General features: G+C 41.3%; 1 protein-coding gene across 4 annotated transcripts in view; it reads right to left on the bottom strand.

Moving 5' to 3' along the window:
* PTPRB (protein tyrosine phosphatase receptor type B) overlaps nt 1–22,740 on the bottom strand; it is a 72,270-nt gene that overhangs the window by 4,047 nt on the left and 45,483 nt on the right. For all 4 annotated transcript variants that reach the window (XR_013843183.1, XR_013843184.1, XR_013843185.1 and 1 more), the window contains 17 exons: nt 22,265–22,528; nt 20,352–20,633; nt 18,946–19,224; nt 17,275–17,424; nt 16,516–16,759; nt 15,311–15,417; nt 13,731–13,830; nt 13,134–13,217; nt 13,015–13,032; nt 12,800–12,881; nt 11,350–11,440; nt 9,142–9,218; nt 7,084–7,218; nt 6,259–6,381; nt 5,376–5,539; nt 4,877–5,012; nt 3–123 (listed from right to left, as the gene is read on the bottom strand). Coding sequence is in view for 1 of the 4 variants with exons in the window: in XM_079994006.1 (XP_079850132.1) it covers nt 3–123; nt 4,877–5,012; nt 5,376–5,539; nt 6,259–6,381; nt 7,084–7,218; nt 9,142–9,218; nt 11,350–11,440; nt 12,800–12,881; nt 13,015–13,032; nt 13,134–13,217; nt 13,731–13,830; nt 15,311–15,417; nt 16,516–16,759; nt 17,275–17,424; nt 18,946–19,224; nt 20,352–20,633; nt 22,265–22,528 (2,457 nt within the window). In the remaining 3 variants the exon portion in view is untranslated. The remainder of the gene's footprint in view (nt 1–2; nt 124–4,876; nt 5,013–5,375; nt 5,540–6,258; nt 6,382–7,083; nt 7,219–9,141; nt 9,219–11,349; nt 11,441–12,799; nt 12,882–13,014; nt 13,033–13,133; nt 13,218–13,730; nt 13,831–15,310; nt 15,418–16,515; nt 16,760–17,274; nt 17,425–18,945; nt 19,225–20,351; nt 20,634–22,264; nt 22,529–22,740) is intronic.

Below are 22,740 nucleotides of genomic sequence, written 5' to 3'. Positions count from 1 at the left end.
ACCTCTGTGATACTCTGGATTCACATTTTCATATATTGGAAACAATGGGTTTTCCTGTTCACTGCGTAGCTTTCTTGCTCTTAAGACATCTCTCACACATTGATGTAAATATGCATACTGACACTACAATGAAGGAAGAGAATGTGTCAAGATGAGGAAAAAATGTTTTTTTCAGGTCTTCCTTTCCTAGTGATAGGAGAACATATTTGTTCAGGTCATTTTGGACTTTCTGAACCAATATATGAACTGGAAAACAGCTTTCCCTGGGAAAAAACGCACACACTATTTTATGAATTTTGTATTGTCATTCTCTAACCAAACCATATTAAAGAGAGAGCATGCATTGGGTGCAAATTGCTTGCAAAAAAATCATATAACAGATAAATCTGTGTATATTAGGAGGCATGGACACAATATTATGAATTTTCATACAGCTTCTTTGAAAATTGCAAATGTGCACAGAAACTAGATAAGCTGAAATTAAGATTTGAAAAATGAGAAATTGTGAGAAATCAAAATTGACAGATCCCTCTAATCTCTTGACACCAAACAACACCTGAATCATTAAGTTGTTGGGGGGGAGGTCTGCTTCATTCACAGCTTAGAGAGCCTTTTGCAGCTGGCTTATTAGGATGGGGATTCCTCTTATCCAAGTGTTCTCTTTCCGCCATAATTTAAAGTGTTAAAGGGCCAGAATTCCTAATAATTGAATGGACTGGAGGCATTGGGTTTGGATGACATACCACCAGACTGGAATGGAATGTTAGCTCCCCACCATGCATACCACATTAGATGGTTCAGAATGGTTGCTCCTGCCCTTGACTTCTGTAATGCTACTAGATTATAGAGCATGAAGGTGGGGGGGAGGTGAGATTTTCCCTCTGTTTATTTCAACATCCACCTGTAAGTTCTTGCTAGCCCCCAACATGCTATGAAATATTGACCTCTTTCATCCAGAAATGTACAAGTGGTTTAAATGAGCTGCATTGCATGACTGCACAGTACATTTTAGCCCATAGCCATGCTAGGTAGATCTGAAAGGTCCATTTCCTTGACAGAAGCAGCAAGTCACCAAATCTCAACTCTGGCAGTAAGACTGTGGAGGCCTCTTTGCCTCCTTCCTATTCTGCTTGGATCATAGTAAAGTTCAAAATGTTGAATTTTGAATGTAATGAAAGAACTCAAAACCATTCAATCTTCTCCTCACTTTTATACCAGATAACTGGAATATTATTGTAAATCCCATTTAAAAATAAATTAGTTTCATTTTTCTAACTAGGAAGGAAGAATATCCCCATTAGTTAATTCAATTAATAATACTCATCATATTAATGGTAGTAATATTTTCCAGAGTGATGCCAGCCTAGTGACTAAGGCGTTTTTTGTTTGTTTTTTGTTTGCAATGCAATCATTTTTAGTGCCTACATGGAAAATCTCCCCCACAATTATAACACAGGCTTCTCAGCTTTGCCTGTTAAAAACCTTAAGCTTGAACTTATTAGAGCATCTCATTTATTAGGAAGCTCTTGGATTTTTCATTATGATCCAAGCAACAGCACCATAGCATTTTCAAACAGTGCTAAGCACAGTCTAAGTCTCTGTATTGTAAGAGACACACAGGAATTTGTAGATGACTGTAACCTGACAAATTAAACAGACCTAGATTCTGATACCGCTGGAACAATCCCTCTTTCATTGTGCCTGGTTGGAAGGGAGGGAGAAATTCCCAACAGCTAACCAGGAAGACTTTAAACTACGGTAATGAAGGCTTGCAGGATCCCAGACTACAACACTGAACTTTAACAATCCGCTCTCCCAGTTCTGCTACTCTTCCTGTTTAATCCTCCCCCACTCTATATTTCCAGCATAATAAAAAGACTTTCCCATCCCATTGGTCCTTCTGTTTGTTTCCTCCCCTGTTCTCTACCAGTGAGGGAGATGTACTGTAATTCTCTATTGTGGCTGATAAGTGCAAACTGTTTAATTATTATTTGCTGAGGTTTAATTTTACTGTTTACTATTAGATCCTGATGGATTGCTGAATGTTGCTTTGCTTTATATGTTGTTTATTTTAAAGTTATTGTGACTTTTTATATTGGATCAGATTGTTACTATTAGGCTGGATCTAGACACATCAAAGAAGTGTTTCAGTTAAGTGTGCTGTAAACTTTGTATATGAAATCGGCTTAGCAAAAATGAAACTCCACAGTACGCAGCTGGTGTCACAGTCTTAGAAAGCATAAACAATGCATATAAAGCAATTTTTATTTACCAATGTAGCCAAGTCCTTGATGTTTGGTTAGATTTTTATATGTGTTGGAAGCCACCCAGAGTTGCTGAGGCAACCCAGCCAGATGGGTGGGGTATAAATAAATTATATTATTATTATTATTTTATTTTACATGCAAGATGCATGTTTTCCTGGACTTCACAGCAGCATGCATAATGCTGTGATGGTTCCAAATAGTGGCTTAATATTGCAAAGATGTCCTTCAGATATTGCAAATGGGAAGCTGGCATCAGGGTGTTTTTTGTTTTTTTAAAACTTGTCTTATTTTACACTGAAAATCCAGATTAAATGAGGAAAAAATATTAGCTGGTATGTTGATGCCAGCAATGGCATCTAGACAAACAAACAAACAAACATGCATGCATGAGGAGCACCTATCCTTATCTGGAAGCACCCTGATTGCAAGCATAGCAAGTGTCCTCACCGCCAACAGCAGCACCAACCTCTGGGAACTGGCACTGCAGTAAAGCCACTAGTATCATAGCTCACTTTGGGTTAGCCTGCGATTGCAATACCTCTTAAGAGAGCACAGAAATGTACACATTGCTTTTCTTTGTTTTCTAGTATCTCTGGTTAAATAGCATTATGTGACTGACTTCTCTCTTTCTCTCTGCGTGTTTTAAATTAAAGAATTGTGCTCTCATCTTGTTTTATTACCCACTTGTGAACAACATGTTGGGAAGAGACGGATCTCTTCTTCCCAATACCATAATAATGAACGATGGCAAGACCTGCTTGGTAAAGAAATAGAACACACTAAAAGTTGTCTCTCCCTCTGACCTTGCAGCTTCTAAGTAATAAGCTCACAGATAAGTATCTACATCTTCAGTTATATATCGTTCTTTATCTGCCTGTTTGTCTGATGGTTTTCTAAGCACTCATACACAGAGCTCCTAAGTATGTCTCATCTTTTGAACCACTGTCTACCCCACTAAGCCTAATGCTCTGAAACACTGACCCTATTTCACCCATGGAGAGGGGAAAAATCCCTAGTTATTTGTTAGAAGCATTTCCAGAGTGCCTGTAAATTACAGTCTATATAAATGGATAGCGAAACAGGCACTTCCCCAGAGCTGGTGAAAATTGCTTTCACTTCCCTCATTGTAAAGGACTACATTTCTTGTGAAGCTGCTGTTAGGGAGCAAGTACATCCCCCTCGTATTTTGAAAAGTTAAGTAATTAAGCTGCAGCAGCTACTGATTGTTTTGTAGTACCAGCATTCATCTGTGCAATACAGAAGGTATACAAAAAGGAGCGAAGAAAGGAGAAGGTGGGAAAAAAACCTCCTGTTGAAGTGCGGCTAGCTAGCATCATGGGAGATAAAAGGTACTTAAGGTACTGCTGTACAAGCAAAGCTTTGTTATAGGATGGGTGGCTGGATAGCCATAGAAATCCAGACATTACATGAGAGCTCAGCACTTTTAGGAAATGATGCATGAGGTCCAAGAAGACAAAGAGGGATGAGCTGAGGCCTAGATGATACATTGGCTCACTAATCTGTGCCCTTAAGTGCAGGGTGTTTTTTATTTCTAAAAAAACACACATTTCCAGCAAGGGGATTGAGTGGCGGGGGGGGGGGGCTGAATCATGTCCCTAGTGTGGGAAGCAGTAGGCTTTACCCAACTGCTAATTGGGATTGCCACCCCTGCCAACACCCCCTGCATCAATATGCATGGGGACTATGACGTTCCATTTCCTTCAGTGGTGTTCTAATGCAATCTGAGATCACAGCAGGGAACAGAGACTCTGGCCCTTGAGGAAAGTTACCTGTGCCTAGCTTACCTTTGCTAGCTGACTTCCTCCCATAACTGACAAGCAGTTGCTAGCTGACCAGCAATTTATTTATTAACTTTGTATACCAGCTTTCATTTGTACACAGCATAAAAAATGCAAGATAAAAACACATAAAAATGAGAACAGCTTATCTATGCTAGCTGACCACCTCCCCTAGCTGATTAGCAGTTTCTAACTGACCAGGAATTTGAGAGGTGAGGGAGAAGATGTATAATTGAGGAAAGAAGGGCACAATGAGGAAAAGGAGCTGGAGAAACCTCACACATGGTCTAGAGCCATGGTTCCCAATGTGGGGCACACAAACCACAGGGGGGCAATTTGATTTTTTAGGGGGGGCAATTTGAGAATGAGTTAACAGTTAATGGCCTTTTAGGCTTCCTCCATGTGAATAGGAGTTCACTTTTTGAATAATAATAATTATATTTCACGGGGGTGAGGCATCAGGATTTTAGAGATGCTTAGGTGGGCATGGCTAAAAAAAGGTTGGGAACCACTGGCCTGGAGACTTATTTCTGTTGAGAGGAAGGGGGAGGGTGGAAACAAGCAGAGTTTGGGGAGGGCTGGTGAGGGAAGGGGCTTGTGGGAAGGTAAAGTTGCAACTGCTGCTGCTGCAGCAGAAGCAGCAGCAGCACCAGAACCTCACCCAAACCCAGTAGAGTGGACCAGGAAGTTCGGAGAGTGGAAAAAGTGTGTTGGAATTTCATACACTGGTTTGAACCAAACAATTCAGTTTTTAGCAAGGACTCTCCGGTTATTGTGGTATGATAGTAGTGGCATCCTAATAATGCTTACCTCTGTTTGGACCATGTGGACTCTGTGAAGCCTCAGATCATGCACAGCTCCGTAAATATCAACAGAATCTTTTGAGTCCAACTGCTGAAGAATTCGATCCAGTGCAATAAAGGTGCCTGTTCTTCCAACTCCAGCACTGAAAAAGAATACAGAAACAGTGTGTCTCCTGATTTGCTGCTCCTCTTCCTCATCTAGCTAGTAAGACACAGGAGGCTCAAGCTGAGCTCTCATTTGTATTCATTTCCATCATTTCCATCTTTTGTATTTTAACAGAGAGAGAAGCAGGGAAACTTCTCAGTGCCGCCCACCGGCAAAATGGTTGGAAGAATGATCACTTGATAGGTACACTTTGCACTTGGGGAAGACTTAAACTTCCAATTGGCTATCAGAAGTCCTACCTGCTCAGTGAGTCTGGAAAGCAAATAAAAGGCAAATACTTTTTGATGCTCTCTCGCCCACCCCCAACCCAGTCTTCAAAGCACTGTTGTCCTGCTAATACCTGCAGTGTACTATGGTTGGTCCTGCACGGGGTGTTCGGTTGATATAATCTCGTACAGTTCTCACAAACTGGATGAGGGACTGGGTGGTTTCCGGTACACCATGGTCTGGCCACACCGTGTAATGGAACTGACGAATGAGTCTAGAGGAATCAAGCTGCTCTTCCTATAAGGTCAATTGAAGACGGAGGGGAAAATTAGACATGGAAAGCAGACAATATACACCACTGTGTATCTCCGCTGAGTATTAGAGAGCAGGTTCTCACACTGTACAGATAAGGGATAAGGTTGCTGAACCTCAACTCTCACCAGCCCAAGGGCTCATGGTCAATGGCCACAGATGAAGGCAGATGTAGTTCAGCAACATCTGGAGGGCCAAAGCTCACCCCCCCCCACATCTGAGATAAGGGATGACACTTGCCATTTTATTTCAATTGTAAATAGCTCTCAGTCAGACCAGGAAACAAAAAACTGTGAGAAGGATCTGGCAGATAGATAGGTATATAAAGTTTATGACACAGCAGCAACCAGGCCATATTTGCCACACACTAGTCAGATCTAACAGCTCAAAGAGTTAGCTGAAAGTTGGGTGCTTCATGCTGTGACAGTAGAATGATATCTGCATGCCTTTTCAAAACACAAACACACTCTCATGTTGTTTCATTGTAATGTGAGAAACAACTTCCACTGAGCAGTTCTTACATGCCTACTCAGAAGTAACTTCCATTTTGTTTAGTGAGACTTACTCCCAGGTAAATAAGTATCGGATTGGGGGACTCCTAGTCTTTAACTTTTGGCCCAAGGAACCAGTTGATTATTTAATACTCACTCTCTGCCAGTGTAACTTTATTTTTTAGGAAGGCTTGCTAAAATAATTATACTTACACTGCAAACCTTAAACTCTCTTATTGTCCATTCTGGGAGTACTGACTCAGATAGCATCTGGACTATTAAGTCTCCATAATATAAGGAGTCCTGATCAAAGGGCCAGTAATGGTCACATTTCACCTAAAGAAACAAAGAGGAGTCTGCTTTTACTATCAGAAGAATAGATTTACTTTTATGCCTATATTCCCTTTGGTAATCAATAAACAAAAATGACAAAACATAACATCAGTTGATGTGAATTCTTTATATTTAACTTTAAAAGGCCCAGCAAATTATATACAATTATATACAATTACATGGATGGCACAAATTATGATGTATTCTCTTCTAGAAGCATAGTGCAGATTTTATCAGGATGCAAATTACAACTGTAGAATGCTAGGGTGCTTTCAGACAGAGGGTTTTTAGTGCTGCCCACTCATCATTCTCCCACAGTAAGCCACGTAACTAGCCACGCTTCAACAGGTACATCCTGCTATCTTCTGTCATGTCAATGTTCACTCATTTCTTATGGGGAAAAGAGTAGCAATTTCACATTAAAACGACAGCTGTCCTGTGCACCAATAGCATCACTGATCCACACCCTGCCTTCCTTCTGGAAGATAATCACATTAGCACACTGATCTGCCACTGGAGGACTAATGGCTCCAAGCCAGAAGGCTACTTGGATTATCTTCTGTAGATCTTTTCATGCATTTGTCGTGAAGCTCTTTACACGATGTGGAATGCAACATGTCCTGACCCTGGTTGGGTTATCTCAAGTGCTAGTGTGAGATACAGATACATATATGTAATCAAGAAACAGGAAAGCTATTTACTCACCCGACCCTTCTCAACACATTGGGTTACCATGACAACATTGTGAACATTCTGTTCCCATGCCATTTTCCAGAAATCATCCTTTGTGCCGGGCAGAGGTCCTTGAGTTGCGATATATTCCCTGCGAAAATTATTGCCCTGCCAATTTAGAAACCTATGATTAGTTTAGATAGTGTCGTCGTATGCAGAGGCATCTTTCTTGGATAACTGGCTTTAAAGCACAGTGCTGAAGGTTGCTTTGAGGCTTGAGAGCAGTAAGGTGATTGGAGAAGAGAAAGAGAATGTGTCAGTGCATTGAATCACGGGGATCAAAAGGCACTGTACTCCAAGCACCATGCCGCAAAACAATACCATCCATTCCTCACCAGCCAATCGTCCTTGCCCTCTCAAGATTGACTCACACAATGCATAACAGAGAATGATGCAAGGGGAGAGCAGGCTTTTCTTTAAAAGAGGCCTGAAGGACAAATAGCTCTAGGTTAAAAAAAAGACTAACGGTTTTGAAATTAAGAAACAACAGCAAGATTATGATCAAAGCCTATCCACTGATTCTTCCCAAGGAAAATGTTAAAAGTAAAGGTAAAGGTACCCCTGACCATTAGGTCCAGTCGCGGATGACTCTGGGGTTGCGGCGCTCATCTCGCTCTATAGGCCGAGGGAGCCAGCGTTTGTCTGCAGACAGCTTCTGGGTCATGTGGCCAGCATGACTAAGCCGCTTCTGGCAAACCAGAGCAGCGCACGGAAACATCGTTTACCTTCCTGCCGGAGTGGTACCTATTTATCTACTTGCACTTGATGTGCTTTCAAACTTCTAGGTGGGTAGGAACTGGAACCTAAAAATGGGAGCTCATCCTGTCACAGGGAGAACTGCCGACCTTCTGATCAGCAAGCTCTAGGGTCTGTGGGTTAGACCACAGTAAATTCAGTTTACCCAACAACTTGGATCTTGTTAGGAGATATTTATTAGCTCTTGTTCATGTTAACTATATTGTACTAGGCCAGCCTTTACCAACCTGCTGCCCTATGGCCGTTTCAGATTACATTTCCCATCAACCCCAGGCAGCATTGGCAATGGCAAGGGATGATGGGAATTGTAGTAAAAAGCATCTGGGGAACACTGGCATGGCCAAAGCTGTTCAAATCCCTCATCAGCCATCAGACTCATTAGGTGAAATTGGGCCACCGGTCCCTATCTTGCCTACCTCATAGGTTCATTGTGAGAATAAAATGGGAGAAGGAGAACCATTATGCCAGCAGAAGGATGGGCAAGATCAATAACAACAGAAATAATATCCTAAACTGGGATGTCATGGCAACAAAGTCACCCAATCAATTCATCAAGGTCTTCTGGAGTGTCCACAGTTATAATTACAATAGATGACAGAGTGAAAATCTTAACATTGAGTGTTCACAACAGTATAGCTCATTGTCCTTCAGCCTTGGGTCTCTGAATCCCCCATGATTGGCTAAGCAGTTTGAGGATGATGGGAGATGCCGTCCAACGATACAGGGGAACCCATGGTTGAAGAACACTGGTCTACCTTATGAGAGGAAAGCATAACGTAAATGTGACTTAGGAAAACACTAATACAGGGATTAGAAACCAGATCACGGGTTGTGGGAGGTAGATAGACCACCACGGATAGGACATTATTTGGTGATCTATGGATCTGGAGGCATTCTGCCATTTATGACAAATGAGAGTGTAATCTTTGCCAGTTGTGCTTTAATGTAAGATATGCATGTTTCAAGATGAAATACAATTTCGGGCACTGTGTGCCAAACAGTTGGACCTATCTGTAGACGTTCCACAAAGACAGAGATATTTAAAAAGTTGTTCTTGGCTGATTCTAATGCTGCTCACACAAAGTCCAGAAAATGGCCTTAAGTGATTACTGAATTTCAATTCTATGGCAGCCCGCCAGGCACAATTTTCATATTTGGATTGTAAGTATAACTGGGCTGGGTATGAGGATTAGAGGTTTATGAACTTGAGTAAAGATTGCTGTCAAATACCCAATTTTTAAAAGGGCTGTAAAAAGGAAGCACGGAGTCACTTACTGGGATATAGCTTGCATTGATATAGTCAGAGCATGGGTCATCATCTACATTTGAAAGTTTTACTCTCGTTGTGTCATCTGTGGAAGAGATTCATTGCAAAAACATTTTCACTATTGGTTCCCTTAATTTTAATAAATGCATAACAATGAATAAGTACTGACAGTCAAGGTGTGAATCTAAATATTCAGTTGTATGTATGTAGCAATGATGGTCCATATTTATTCAGTATGTTTCATCTAGGCATGCTAGAAATGGGGGCAGGGAATTTCTTAACTAGGAGACAAATCATGCTGATGACTCTAAAGATTAGAAAGTCACACCTGCAGAATGAAACATGAAAGTCACACCTGCAGAATTTTCCCCTGTTACACAGCAATTAAAGGTGGAGGAATCTTGTCCTCATTTTTATCTGGCTGCCCTCTCTTTTGGTGAAATATAGTAGCTGAAAACTTTCAGAAGCACGATGCAGAAATACGGGTTTGGAAATGAATTCTTACAGGCAAATATACTGGGAATTATTCCAACTGGCTGCAAAGCCTCTGATTAGCTAAGGCAGGAATTGCCAATATAGAGGAAATATACATGTAGATTTTTAGATGTGTCATCAGGCTATTTCTTTTGTATCTTATATAATGGACAATTTTATAACAAAGCCAGAGAACCAGGATTCAGTGTTCCTTGGGTTTGTGCAAGAACATCTCCATGTGTTCTGGTGTTTTCTTTTTCCTGACTGCAGTTCCTCATAACTACTGGATGGCTTTGGAGCAGCTTTCAGGTTCCAGATTTTGAGTTTCTTGGGACACTGCTTTAGGTAGCAGAAGGTACAAGAGGGTGCAAGGAGGGGAGAAATGATGATGAGCTGATTCTTCCATGACTCCAAGATCAAGGAAGAGAGATGGACGAGCGGTTAGCATATAGACACGCCCAGCTGTTGAGGTTTCACATTGCACAAAAGTCTTCTGGAGGCACAGCAGCAAGTGAAAAATGTATTTCATTGCAGCCATAAAAATTGGTTGCATTCTTCATTGTCCTCTTATTACCTTTTAGCAAGCAAGTAATATGATAAGCTTGCCCGATTAGGATTTCCCACAAAACCTCTATTCCTGGACAGAGTGGAGACATGTGACCATGTTTTTGTGGATTAAAATTAGATCTTCTGTCCTCAGTTCTTTTCTCAAACAAGACTCCACTTATGGGACAGGACACTTGCTTGTGTGAAGCTTCAGCATGGGGACAAATTCTGTTACAACACTGTAGCCCAGATTTTGTCTCCAAAGATTCATCATTGGATACATTGGGTACTACTTTTATTAACAGCTGAAAGAAAAACCCTCCCATGTGAAATTATACTGAAAACGGAAATGTTGCTTGAGAAGTTTCTTAGCTTTGGGATATCTTCTCTCTGATCACTTAAACTGACCCTTCAAAAAAAGATGTCATGGAAGATTCGGTTGACACCTTCACCAGTTAAGATGAGGGAGGCTGTTCCTCTTATCTTGGCTATTTGACTTGGGAGTCCTCACGGTCTCAGTAAATGTTCCCAAAACATGAGACAGTATACTATGGAGATCCTGCTTTTATTGGTATTCTCTTCTTTACATGTTGCAGTAGAGTTCTTAAGAGTTTGTAGATGAAAAAAACACATGCACTCTTTGAAAACGCATCCTACTTTCACTTGTTCTGTGTTCTAAAGTCATGGACCATTAATCTTTCTGTGGACTTTAAATTTATTCTGATAGATAAAAGAAAAATCTACTGCTTACCAAATCAGTAATGCTGGTTGAGTGATTTATGGACGTATTAGAACAGGTTTGGTTTCTGGTTTTTTTGAGCAAATACTAAACTTGGCTGTTTGTCTTTTGGCTGATCACATAAAACCAACCATGCATGCAAAGGTTGCTATTTATTGCTACATCTGCCTACCATCAACAGTGACAATTCAGCAAAATTGCTTTAACGGCTGAAGCTTTTCATAACCAAGATGAACATTATTAGTCACTGCACTTTGGGTTCGAAGTGAGAGAATTCTCTCATTATGCGACCTGCAGTATGAATATCAAAGGGTAAGACCCCTTGATGGGAGTGGTGCTTTTCTGCCAGGTAGAAGTACTGGGATGAAGGATATACCACATTTCCTGTCTCTCTTATTCTTGCTGAAAAGATGTAGGAAGAGAAAAAGAAAAGGCTTGCATCCAGCCGGAAACTTACAGGGCAATATATTATTGTATCGATTTTTCCCTCTGTTCTCTGGCAAAAGTGCTATGTCACACAATTGGTTTCGACCCACATCCTTTAGATCCTGTAAAATCCAAAAGAAAGAAAAGAGGAGATGAAAATGGTTAAATTATATTAATATATGGTCTCTATAGCACATCAGCTATCCAAGACTAAAGGATGGAAACAGATGTGTGATTGAATTCAAGCAGTTCTGGATTTGTGCCAAGTACCAAGTGATTCAAGCCTTTGATCCTCACCTCTCCAAGGCAATTTCTAGTGCTAAGCTACTATACAACAGAGCCACTTCTCATCATGCCAGATGAGTCTGTTGCTTAGAAACGTGGGAACTTGCTTAAATAAATGCAAATAATAAAGACTTTGGAGGCTGACATGCAATGTATTCGTATTGTCCATAGAGGATCAATCTGGAAATCACAAGAAAGGAATCTGATGTTCCACTCAGGTCCTGCTTGGGGGTGCCCTGACGCCCCCCACCATAGGCAACTGGTTGGCCTTTGTGAGAACAGGATGCTGCACAAGATGGGCCTGATCCAGGATGGCTCTTCTTAATTGGATTGAGAGGGGATGCCTGAGGGCGATGTACATAGATGGATGAGCTGCACTGCTCAGAGACCCAATAAGTGCCAACCAAGAGTGGAAAAGCACCATATATACATACTGTTGGGTACTGCAAAGGAGAAACAGCCGAGAGGGAACAAACCAGGAGGAACAAATAGTGCACAGTAATATTCAGCAGCCACTTCATGTCAAAATGCTGATATAAACAGTTTGTGTCGGTTGCTGAAAACTGTTGAGCAAGGACCCCAAAAAGGCACCTGCATTTTTTAGCCTATGCCCTAGAGCCCTGTTCCACTGATACCTCCCTCTGGCACCTGCTGCTATCTATGTCATGTCCCTTTCCATCTTGATTCCCAGTATAGCTGAAGGAGTGTCTCCACCCCCATCATTCTGCCTGGACGCTGAGGTCCAATGCCAAGGGCCTTCTGGCGGTTCCCTCATTGCGAGAAGCAAAGCTACAGGGAACCAGGCAGAGGGCCTTCTCGGTAGTGGCGCCCGCCTCCTCCCATCAGATGTCAAAGAGATAAACAACTACCTGACATTTAGAAGACATCTGAAGGGAAGTTTTTAATGTGTGACATTTTAATGTATTTTTAATCTTTGTTGGAAGCCGCCCAGAGTGGCTGGGGAAACCCAGCCAGATGGGTGGGGTACAAATAATAAAATTATTATTATTATTATTATTATTATTATTATTATTATTATTATTATTATTCCCAAACAATGCAATGTTTTCTCCCTGCGTATGTCAACCGCCACTGATCCGGTCTCCTTTAATACGACTGGCCTTGAGTCAATGTATTGTGAATGATAGCCTGATGTACCCAAACAGCCCATTCTTTTCACTCTGTTTGGTCCTTACCTCATATTCCTTTGACAGGAGGTAGTTTGAGTCTGCCTGGAGTTTGGTGAAGTGCATTTCAAACTGACTGACTTTTACGGGGCTAAAACATTCAAAGCAGGGCGCGGGGAGGGGGGCAAGGAGAGAAAGAAAACACCGTATGTTAACACATTATGAAAACAAAGAGCCAGTATTTTCCAGTGCAGTAGAAAGGATGACTTAGCATTGGCTCTTACCTGGACATTTTCCGGCTCCTTCAGGTTATTTGGAAAGAAAGAAAAAGAAAGAAAAGGTCAGATGGTGATTAGACAGACTGCATTGTCCAAGGATGCCAGGGCAAGCACTTTGACCTTACCCTTTTTGTCCCAGGTTCAGGTGAACAGAGAGCGGTCTGTCCCTGCGAATGCTCATTCTCACCATTGGTCTTTCATGGCCACTACTGCAACACAAGAAGTTGTCAAGTGTTTGTTATATCTGGTGCCCTAGTGAGGGAGATATGTTGTTTTGCCCTGCCAGGACAGCCACCTCCTGTGGCCAAAAGCAAACATGTCTGTTACAAGAACAATTCAAGACTGAATCATTGCAACATCACACTCCTCTATTTTTCTGTGTGACGCTGCTGCTTTGCACATGATGCACCTCCTCTTCAAAGAACAGTAACAGCATTAAGGCTGCAATCCTGCTCCTACTTATATTGACCAATAAATATCATAGCAAATCTATCTGCCACTCAAGATTCAAACACACACACACACACACACACACACACACACACACACACACACAGAGCACTTAGGCCCTACTGAGGAATAGCTTCAAAAGGTGCAACGATAAAATCGTAGTTCTCGCATTTAGAGCACCTGTCATAAAGTGAAATTTACATTGCATGATGAATAAGTTTATATTTATTCTTTCTGGCGCCAGGAAAAAAGAAACGTGAATTTCTACTCACTTTGCTTTTCGTCTGCAGACAAGCAATGCAGTGACAGCCACCAGCATAATTATTAGGAACAGACCAGCGCTCACCCCTTCGACAACTCCAAGTGAGGGCTCTGAAACAATTGTATACACAAATCAGACTTAAGAGTTTTAAAGTTAGAAGAAAGGTCATGATAGAATAGTCTATGCCTACCTTTTGCTGTTTTCCGATACAATTCCTAGCAAGGATCTGCACAAGCAAACACGTGTGTGCATACAATGGGACAGTTTGGACTGATTAGAATTATGTAACTGTTGCTGTTTCAGTGTTTTAAATTACCATATTTTTCACCCTATAAGACGCACCAGACCACAAGACGCACCTAGTTTTTGGAGGAGGAAAACAAGAAAAAAAATATTCTGAATCTCAGAAGCCAGAACAGCAAGAGGGATCGCTGCGCAGTGAAAGCAGCAATCCCTCTTGCTGTTCTGGCTTCTGTGATAGCTGCGCAGCCTGCATTCGCTCCATAAGACGCATACACATTTCCCCTTACCTTTTAGGAGGAAAAAAGTGAGTCTTATAGAGCAAAAAATACGGTATGTATTTATCACATACAAATGTAAGAAAAGCCCTGCTGGATCTGCCCAAAGGCCCATTTTGTCGAGCATCCTGCCCTCAGAGTGGCCAACCAGAAACCTATGGGGAGTTTGCAGGCAGGACCTGCATACAACAACACTCTCCCCTCCCCATGGGTTTCAGCAGCATGCATTCAGAAGCATATCGCCTCCAACTGTAGTGTGAGAACATAGCTACCAGGGTTAGCAAAAGCTAAATCCTTCATGTGCAAAGGGTAGTATTCTGTCAGTTACCAAACGCTGAGGACAAACAGCAGAAGAGGGGTTGTTACTTTCATCTCCTGTTTTATCTCCCTACCTGTGGTTACAAGCAAATGGTAATGCAGAGGCATACTGCCTCCAACAGTGAACATAACCAGCATTTTTAAAAATTATAAATCAACCTGTGACCATTTGGTCAAACCACAATATAGAAACTCCTGAATGAATGAGTAGCTAAAAAAAATTATATATATATATAAAAGTGTGTGTGTGAGGGGGGATAACTGTGTTAAAAATAAACATTCTAGTGCTGAACCCATATTATTTCAGGTTTCAAATGTACTGTAATTCTGAAATGCAGAAAATGCTTAAATAAAGAAGGAGCGATGAAAAAGAAATCCTTAAAGCAGAACAATATAAAACTTTATGAGTCCCAGTCAGCTCTGGCTGAAATTAGACTTGCAAAATCGTCTTCTGATGACCAGTCCCTATTAAGAGGCAGGCTTCCACATTCTCCACAACATCAGACACTCTCCAGAGATTCATCAAAGGTGGCTCGCTACAGAGTCTCCAAGTGAAGATGGCATGAACCATGTTGCTTACAGGTTCTCATTAAATAGCAGTGGCTGAATCAGCCTTCTAAATGGATGGATTTGACGAAAGTCACTTTTGGCCAAGATAGAGCTCTACAAGCCCCTTCCTGCTGTCTTTTGTCTCCATCAAATGCTCATGTTTTAGATACCTTTAAATGCTTCATAGGTAGGAGGGGAAACTGACCTGACTCGGTAACAATTGGCAAAGAGAAATAGGTATCAGAAAACAGGGGCTCGGGAAGTTCCTTCAGGTCTTCTTTGAAGAGTTGTGTGAAAGCCCGGATGCTGATCCTGGAAAGGAGGGGAATGGTTTTTAAAATTAGATTTCCCTGGGATGTATAATATACAATGATAGTGCTAAATGGAAGAAACCAGGGCTGGGGAACTTGTGGCTCTTAAGAGATGAAAGAAACCACATATGATTAGTCTCACTACCCAGTGGGCAGTGTTGCTTATTTTGCTTTATCATTGTCAATTCTCAAAGTTGGCTACATAATACATTTGGAAAACTGGGCCCACCTTCTAAAGAACTGGCACTCTGATTCTAAAGTTCTGCATTATGATGACTAATATTGTTTTGGCAGAGAGTTTGGTGTACTTATCCTAAATACGTATTAGTTGGCACAGCAAACCTAAGTTCTGGGCTGCAACGGATTATTCAGCAGCCCCATACTAATAGGTAGACCCTGGTTAGTAACTCCACACTCCATCAGAATAAAACATTGTACATTTATACCTGTTTTTAAACTGGAACAATGGCAAAGTTATCCAACTGGTAATACTTTTATGAGATCATTTTTCTAGTCTGAGAATTTCAGAGAAAAACGTACCATAGACAGTAGTTTAAATAGGCTAGTAAAAACTACCCTACAAGGTTGGAGTTTCTTCTCACAAATGAACAGGATTTATGATAGGGAGGGGGAAATGGAAAAATAACTTGATCATGATTTTTGGACCATTTGAGTTTGGCAACTGGTCTTACACTGACAAAAGAGTCTAGTACATTTTGCCCACAATTTCAAAAGTATCCATCATGTGTGTGCTGGTATTTTAGCTGCACTGAACACTTTTATACTGCAGATGAGGACTAGGGATCATCCTAAGGTTATCCACTGAGGGATTAGCACGTTCACTGATCAGTGTAAAAATGACACGCTACAGAGTCCTCTATCTAACTCACTGCAGGATAGACAGACACGGGTGAAGGAAATGTTTAGACATTATCTATGAGACAGAGCAGGGCAAAGCTATTATAAATGGCACAGTAAAGCACAGATAACATCATGCAACAGAGGCTATTAATCCTCGGTAGTTCAAATGCTTCCAGAAAGCACAGTTCCAAATGACAAGCCACATTTTTTGTGGCATGATTACCGCACTAAATCTGACCTATAGGCAGTCCTGGGTTTTAGTGGCCCATCGCAATATTTCTGCTGATTTGGATCACACTTTCCTCCCAGATTTTCCATCTCTGCTCCAAGCTTAATATCAAAGCTCTTTGAAACGCTGTCAGGGCTTTCAGTGCATTTACTTGCAAAATAATCTGTTTGATAGATTTGGATGGAGTTGTTGTGTTTGTATTCCAAGTAAGAAGGCAAAGGGTGATGCTGTTCTGGCTTCCGCTCTTCACTGCCTAGAAAGGGGTGATTGGAAAAGTTAAAAAAATGGAAGTAAAATACTGTGTTATTACTGCAGAACAAGGCTTGTGGGGATCAAATTACAGTGGTACCTCGGGTTACATACGCTTCAGGTTACATACACTTCAGGTTACAGACTCCACTAACCCAGAAATAGTGCTTCAGGTTAAGAACTTTGCTTCAGGATGAGAACAGAAATCGTGCTCCGGCGGCGCAGCAGCAGCAGGAGGCCCCATTAGCTAAAGTGGTGCTTCAGGTTAAGAACAGTTTCAGGTTAAGTACAGACCTCTGGAATGAATTAAGTACTTAACCCGAGGTACCACTGTACAGACCTGTAGATTACCAAGGACCCCTGATACTTTTCTGTTAATATGCTTTATCCATGATTACTGTATATTGAAATCACCCTTGTGGTCATAATGGGATTTTACAATGATCAACCAGATTGTGGAAGACTATGGCAAAGGCACTATGTCAATGCAGGCTATCTTGTATAGCCATGGAAACTTACCATCAGCTTCTCTCACAACCACAGTAAAGTATTTCACAGCTCCATTGGTGTCACTGAACCAGCTGCAATTGAAAGCGAAGTGGATGGAAGATTTGGTAATGACTGCATCCTTTTTGTTCACTCGAATATGTGCAGGTGGTGGTGGAGGGCCTAAATGATAGCAGTAGTTGTGTTACAAAAGCTGTATTTTGTCAATACGTACTAGGCACCTAAATGCAAACTTTTACCCAAGTGGAATCAAATATCCACTGAAATGCTCTTCCTAGCCACCAAAACATCTCTTGTTGTTGAAGATTAACAAGTAGAATGCAGCAGTGTGTTAGGTTGCAGTGAGCTCCATTGCAGATTTTTGTAGTCTTTCTTCATCTCTTTACATCAGGGGTAGGAAACTGGATTCACCCACTGCAAGCCAAGTTTGTCAGGTGGGCAGGGCTCAGTGTACAGCACTTTGCAAGACCCAACCATCAGCTGCGAATGCCTTTAGAATTCAAATTCTAATGACTCAACAGTGGTTTCAGGCTGCTCATCCCTTCTTTGATAATAGAACACTTAGCATTAAAAGTGCATTTATATTAAGGAAAACTGCTGGTACATTAGTGAGATATACAAAATGTGTTCATTAGGGAAAAATTGAACTAAAATGTAAAGGATTTTCATCATGATTTTTCTTTAAAGAAACTCTTGCAAATTGCTGCAGAGAATGTAGAGAACCAAATTTAAGATGGGGAAAATGAGAAACAGAGAACCGAAATTGGCAGGTCCTTCCATCCCTAGTGGAAATAAGGTTCACTGTACCTCTGCACATGCAACTCCTTCCTCGCTTAATTGCATATGTTTTAATAAACCAGATTTCTGGTGGGATAGGACGAGTGGTACAACCCTGAGACATCACCAGGTCTACACCAATAGGAAGTGACTTAAGAAAACACTCTCTGTATACAGATGGTGTCAGCAAGTGCTTGAGAAGTGCATTCTCAGCATGAATTGGATTAAAACCAGAATGTACTTTACATCAACCAACAATGTGGGACAGCACTGACACAGCGGCAATATGTGTACAGCAACCCTAAATACAACTTCATCCAGCACTGAATGCACACCATCAGACTGTGTGTGTACATGCCCAGAAACCAATGGTTGTCACCCGCCATTATGGCATCTTCTCCATTTTTTTCTGAAGGGGAAATGATTGAACCGTTGAGGATTCACAGAAGCTATGCTTTCTTCCCTTAACATCTGGTACAATGAGCAAACATCAAGAGAAGGGAGAAAGGCTTGTGAGAATCTAGATTTCCTGTTTCATAACTGTAGGAAGGAAGATACACCTAGCTGTTTTGTTTGAAGGATGCAAAAGGAAGGAAAGGTGAAAGAAACAGTTTGCAAATGGAAGGTAAACCAATAACTGAGTTTTGCTGGCATGTTAGAATATATGAACTGCCTATGACTCTTAAAAGTATGAGTCAAGCAAGCAAGTTTAGCAATTAAAAATAACATTCAGCGCTTTGAGAACTAGCGACAGCTATTACAACATGCACTGAATGCAGTGGAACAGATGTTCCACATTATGGCCACATGTCATTCATTTCAAAGTATTGCATCATGCACTGGAAGCCATCTCCCCCCTTTTTGCTTTCCATTGCAATGTAGCTATCCATACAATAAAAGGCTTACGGTCTATCATAGTGATGGTATTGTCTTCTACCACCTCACTGGTCATGTCGGCTGACTGCACTTTGATGGAAACCAAGTATCTTGTATGGGGCACGAGGGTCATGATGTTGTACACAGATCTCTCCCTCTCTATTCTTCTGGAGAACTCAATCTCCGCAGTGTCCATTTTTTTGCACTCAATACTATATCCATCAAAATCAGAGTCAGGAGGGATCCAGGAGCAAGCAATGGCAGTTGAGTTCTGCGGTCGGCAATGCAAACTTTGTATCTTGTCTGGCCCTTTGAAGCAAAGCAGGAGCAGAATCAATAATGTGCATTGTATATTCCGAGCTTACTTTATAGCACAAAGATGTATCTCACCATATGAAAGCTAAAATTAAATTAGGGAACAACATGGTAATGTACTAATGCTAATGTTAATGCTACAGTTAATTAGATGGCAACCACATTATTTAAGTTCCTTTGAACTCAACCTATTACTTTGCAAAATCATATTTATGTCTTATATCTGCTGTTATGAATCATTTATACAGCACTTTACAAAATTGCTATGCCTTTACAGTGCTTGTCTTATTCACCCTCAAAATAATCCTGTAATAAAATTAGGTAACTGTTTTATTGCTGACTGAGATGAGAGAGAGGAATTTCACTGCTATTTGTGTGTGTGCAATGTTTATGCCACACCCTCCCTATAAGAACCCCGGGGGGGGGGGGTCATAGATATGCCTATCCCATTACAGTCTCACAACAGTCATGTGAGCTAAGTCCAAGGGCAAGGTTTGAAGACATATGGATACAGCAAACTTGCTGAAGCTAAGCAGCTCAGGGTCTTCTCAGTATCTGGATGGGGACAGCACAGGAAACCAACAGGGTTGTCCTAAGACATTTTGCAGAATGGCATCCCCATCATTCCATGTACAATGGAGCCAACTAGACTGGCCATTAGATCTTATTTCAAATCTGGCATTGGGACAGAGTCCTTTACCATAGTGTTTCTCAACCTTTCCCCGACCTAGTTTCCTTTCTGTGGCCCCCACTTGTCCTACCAGGACAACCTGGTGCATGCATTTGATCAGTGAGAGCTCTGAGCTCTTCACCAGATGAGGATACAACAGAAATGTGAAACAGGTAAAGACATCAATCCCTGCACAAGCACTCATGAATCAGCTGGCTGTTGGGGTGGAGTACTGGGTCAAGACTAACATTAAGGTGGATCGCAACAGCAGTACCACAACTGTACAAATATATGGCAACATAAGAAGAAGTAGGTCCCCAAATGGATGTTGGGGCTATGGATGTTGTTGACTATTGTGCTAATATAAATTAATATAATATAAATGAGCATTAACTAAAGCACTGGAGGCTAATACCAAACTTTTCATCAATGTCCCAATATGGTGTCTTACTTGTTCTCACGGTTCCAGAAAGTGATTTACTGTATGTTTTATGAATGATTCCACTAACGCTCCTAACACTGAAGTGATACAGTCTCCCTGGGTGGAGTCCATTTATTTTGCGTCCTTTTGATTTGCTACTACTGTAAGGATTGGAAACTGTGAGGGTCTCCCTTGGGGTCCATTGAAGTTCGAAGTCATCATAATCCGTCCAGCCAGGGGGGCCCAACCACATGATGGACAAGGAAGTGTTGGTGACATCAGCAAATGACACTGTATTCGGAGGGATTGGTACTAAGAGAGAGAAAGCGTAAAATGGGAAAATAAATAATTACCCGGCACATTACTCTTGAATACATAATACATAATAATTCCAAAAAAAATTAAGAAGGAAACCAACAAATAGATTTCTGTTTTGTTCAGGAGTTATGTATTTGGCCTTGTTCACATTTGGGTTGACTCTCATCCATGTTTCCTCCATTCAGATTTGACCTTATTAGTCCATAACTGTGTTCATTTGCAGCTGAAGATCAAATCCACTAGTTTCCATCCATACCTGTAGACATTCCCTTTTGGCTTTCTCCCTGCATTCAAATTTGCTGATTCAAATGTATTAATTTTGTGCAAACAGGGCAAGCATGCAGGAATCTGCTGAGCAGTGTGTACACCCTTTTTTAAAAAAGGCATCCACCCAGGAATCGTCAGTAACACACACCAGGGAATTCCCAGTTCCAAATATGTTTGCATGTACACACTTTATATTCAATCCTAAAATGGCATGCATTTCCCATTCTAAAATAGGAATATGGTTGTGTGATAGAGTTATATATAGTGAAATCAATAGGGGGGAATGAAGCAGGGAGATCTGGAGAAACCATGGGTTTTTTGTTTTCCAGTATTGCACAAATATGTTTTCTTTTTCTTTTTAAGCTGCCTAAGGAGTTTGCAAGAAATAGGTACTACCACTGCCAGAACAGAGCTGGTGTTAGGGAAGTGTAAGGTGTGTGGAAGGCGAGTTGCAAAATGGATTCTTGATCCCCAGCAAAAAAGAGAGAGTCTCAAGTAGAGTTGCATTTTTCAAAATTTATCAAATTATCAATGGACTGGGGAAATTCAAATTTGCATGAGGAAACCAACAGGATAGGAGATGTTTGAGGGGGACATCATGTGGACAATGCTATTTAAATGGGACTTGAAATACACATTAAAGTCAGGCGTGGACAAGCCCTTTGTTTACTCCACCTTGACTGGAGACTTCTTTCATATTTCCAAAAATCATCTACTGACAGCTGTAGGAATGCCCGCTGGGTGTGAAGCACACTTCCGCCCACAGACAAGCCACAGCTGTCTGAACGCCATGTCCTCTATCTAACCTTTTGCTTTCTCAGTAGTCTGCTGTGCCCTGTCTGTGACCTTTGTCTCCTTTGTTTAAACATTGTTCAAGGGGAAAGTGACGTGGTGGAAACAGGTGCCAAAATAACTTTGTACCACCCCACGATCTCGTGTTTGGAAGATGTGTAAAGGGCACAGTCCAAAATGTATCTGGCTGATTTTGCATATTGTGCTGATAAAAAGAGCCTCTGCAAAGCTAGCCGGCAGCTTGCTTATGCACAGCTCACCTGCATCATCAACTTCTGTCTCGTCTCCTTCACTTCAGACAGCAGGTTCACTGGAGAACTTCCCAAAGTTTTCTACTAGTGGAACATGAAATATTGAGAGTGCTAAAGCCTGGGGGGCAGGGAATGCAAAAGTCAAATCCAAGGTGCACAAGCAACCCTGAGTGAAATTGTTGGACTTAAGGCCAAAGCAGATCAATGATTGGATTTCCCAGTGTCTTTATTTTGCTACACCTGCTGATTAGAGCATTGAAGCAATCAATGATAGCAGCAACAGTATAAACAAGACAAGGAACTGCTGTTCTTTACCTGTTCTGCCTTTAGTATCTGCTGTATTGGTCAGGTCACCACTATAGGTAACTACAACAAGGGTGTATATTCCGCCAGGGACTAAGCCCTGGAAGTGCCATTCTGTCAAGTCTTTTCCGTACTGTGCTTCTTTCTGTGTGCCATTTGGGTTATAGAGATTCAGTTCATAGGAGTCAACGTCTCCTGCTGCTGGGTCCCAGGTAAACCACAGACTCTCTGTCATGTTTTTATTGAACCCTTTGAGATTGGTAACTGAGGCTGGAACTAAGGGAAAAAAAAGGAAACAGTGGAGAGTCACTCTGCATCCTAGGGCAGGTGAAGATGACAATTAGTTATGGTATCCATACAAGGGCATAATAAAAATAGGTTAAATAATAATAATCCTAATGTCTCCAATCATTAGATATTTTAATTAAAAACAACCCTGGCCACTGAAAACTATTAAGTTCCTTTTGGTATTTTATACTTTGCTTAAT

Source organism: Podarcis cretensis, assembly GCF_951804945.1.
Source record: "Podarcis cretensis genome assembly, chromosome: 10".
Taxonomy (NCBI): domain Eukaryota; kingdom Metazoa; phylum Chordata; class Lepidosauria; order Squamata; family Lacertidae; genus Podarcis; species Podarcis cretensis.
This window is presented reverse-complemented; position numbering and strand designations above follow the sequence as displayed.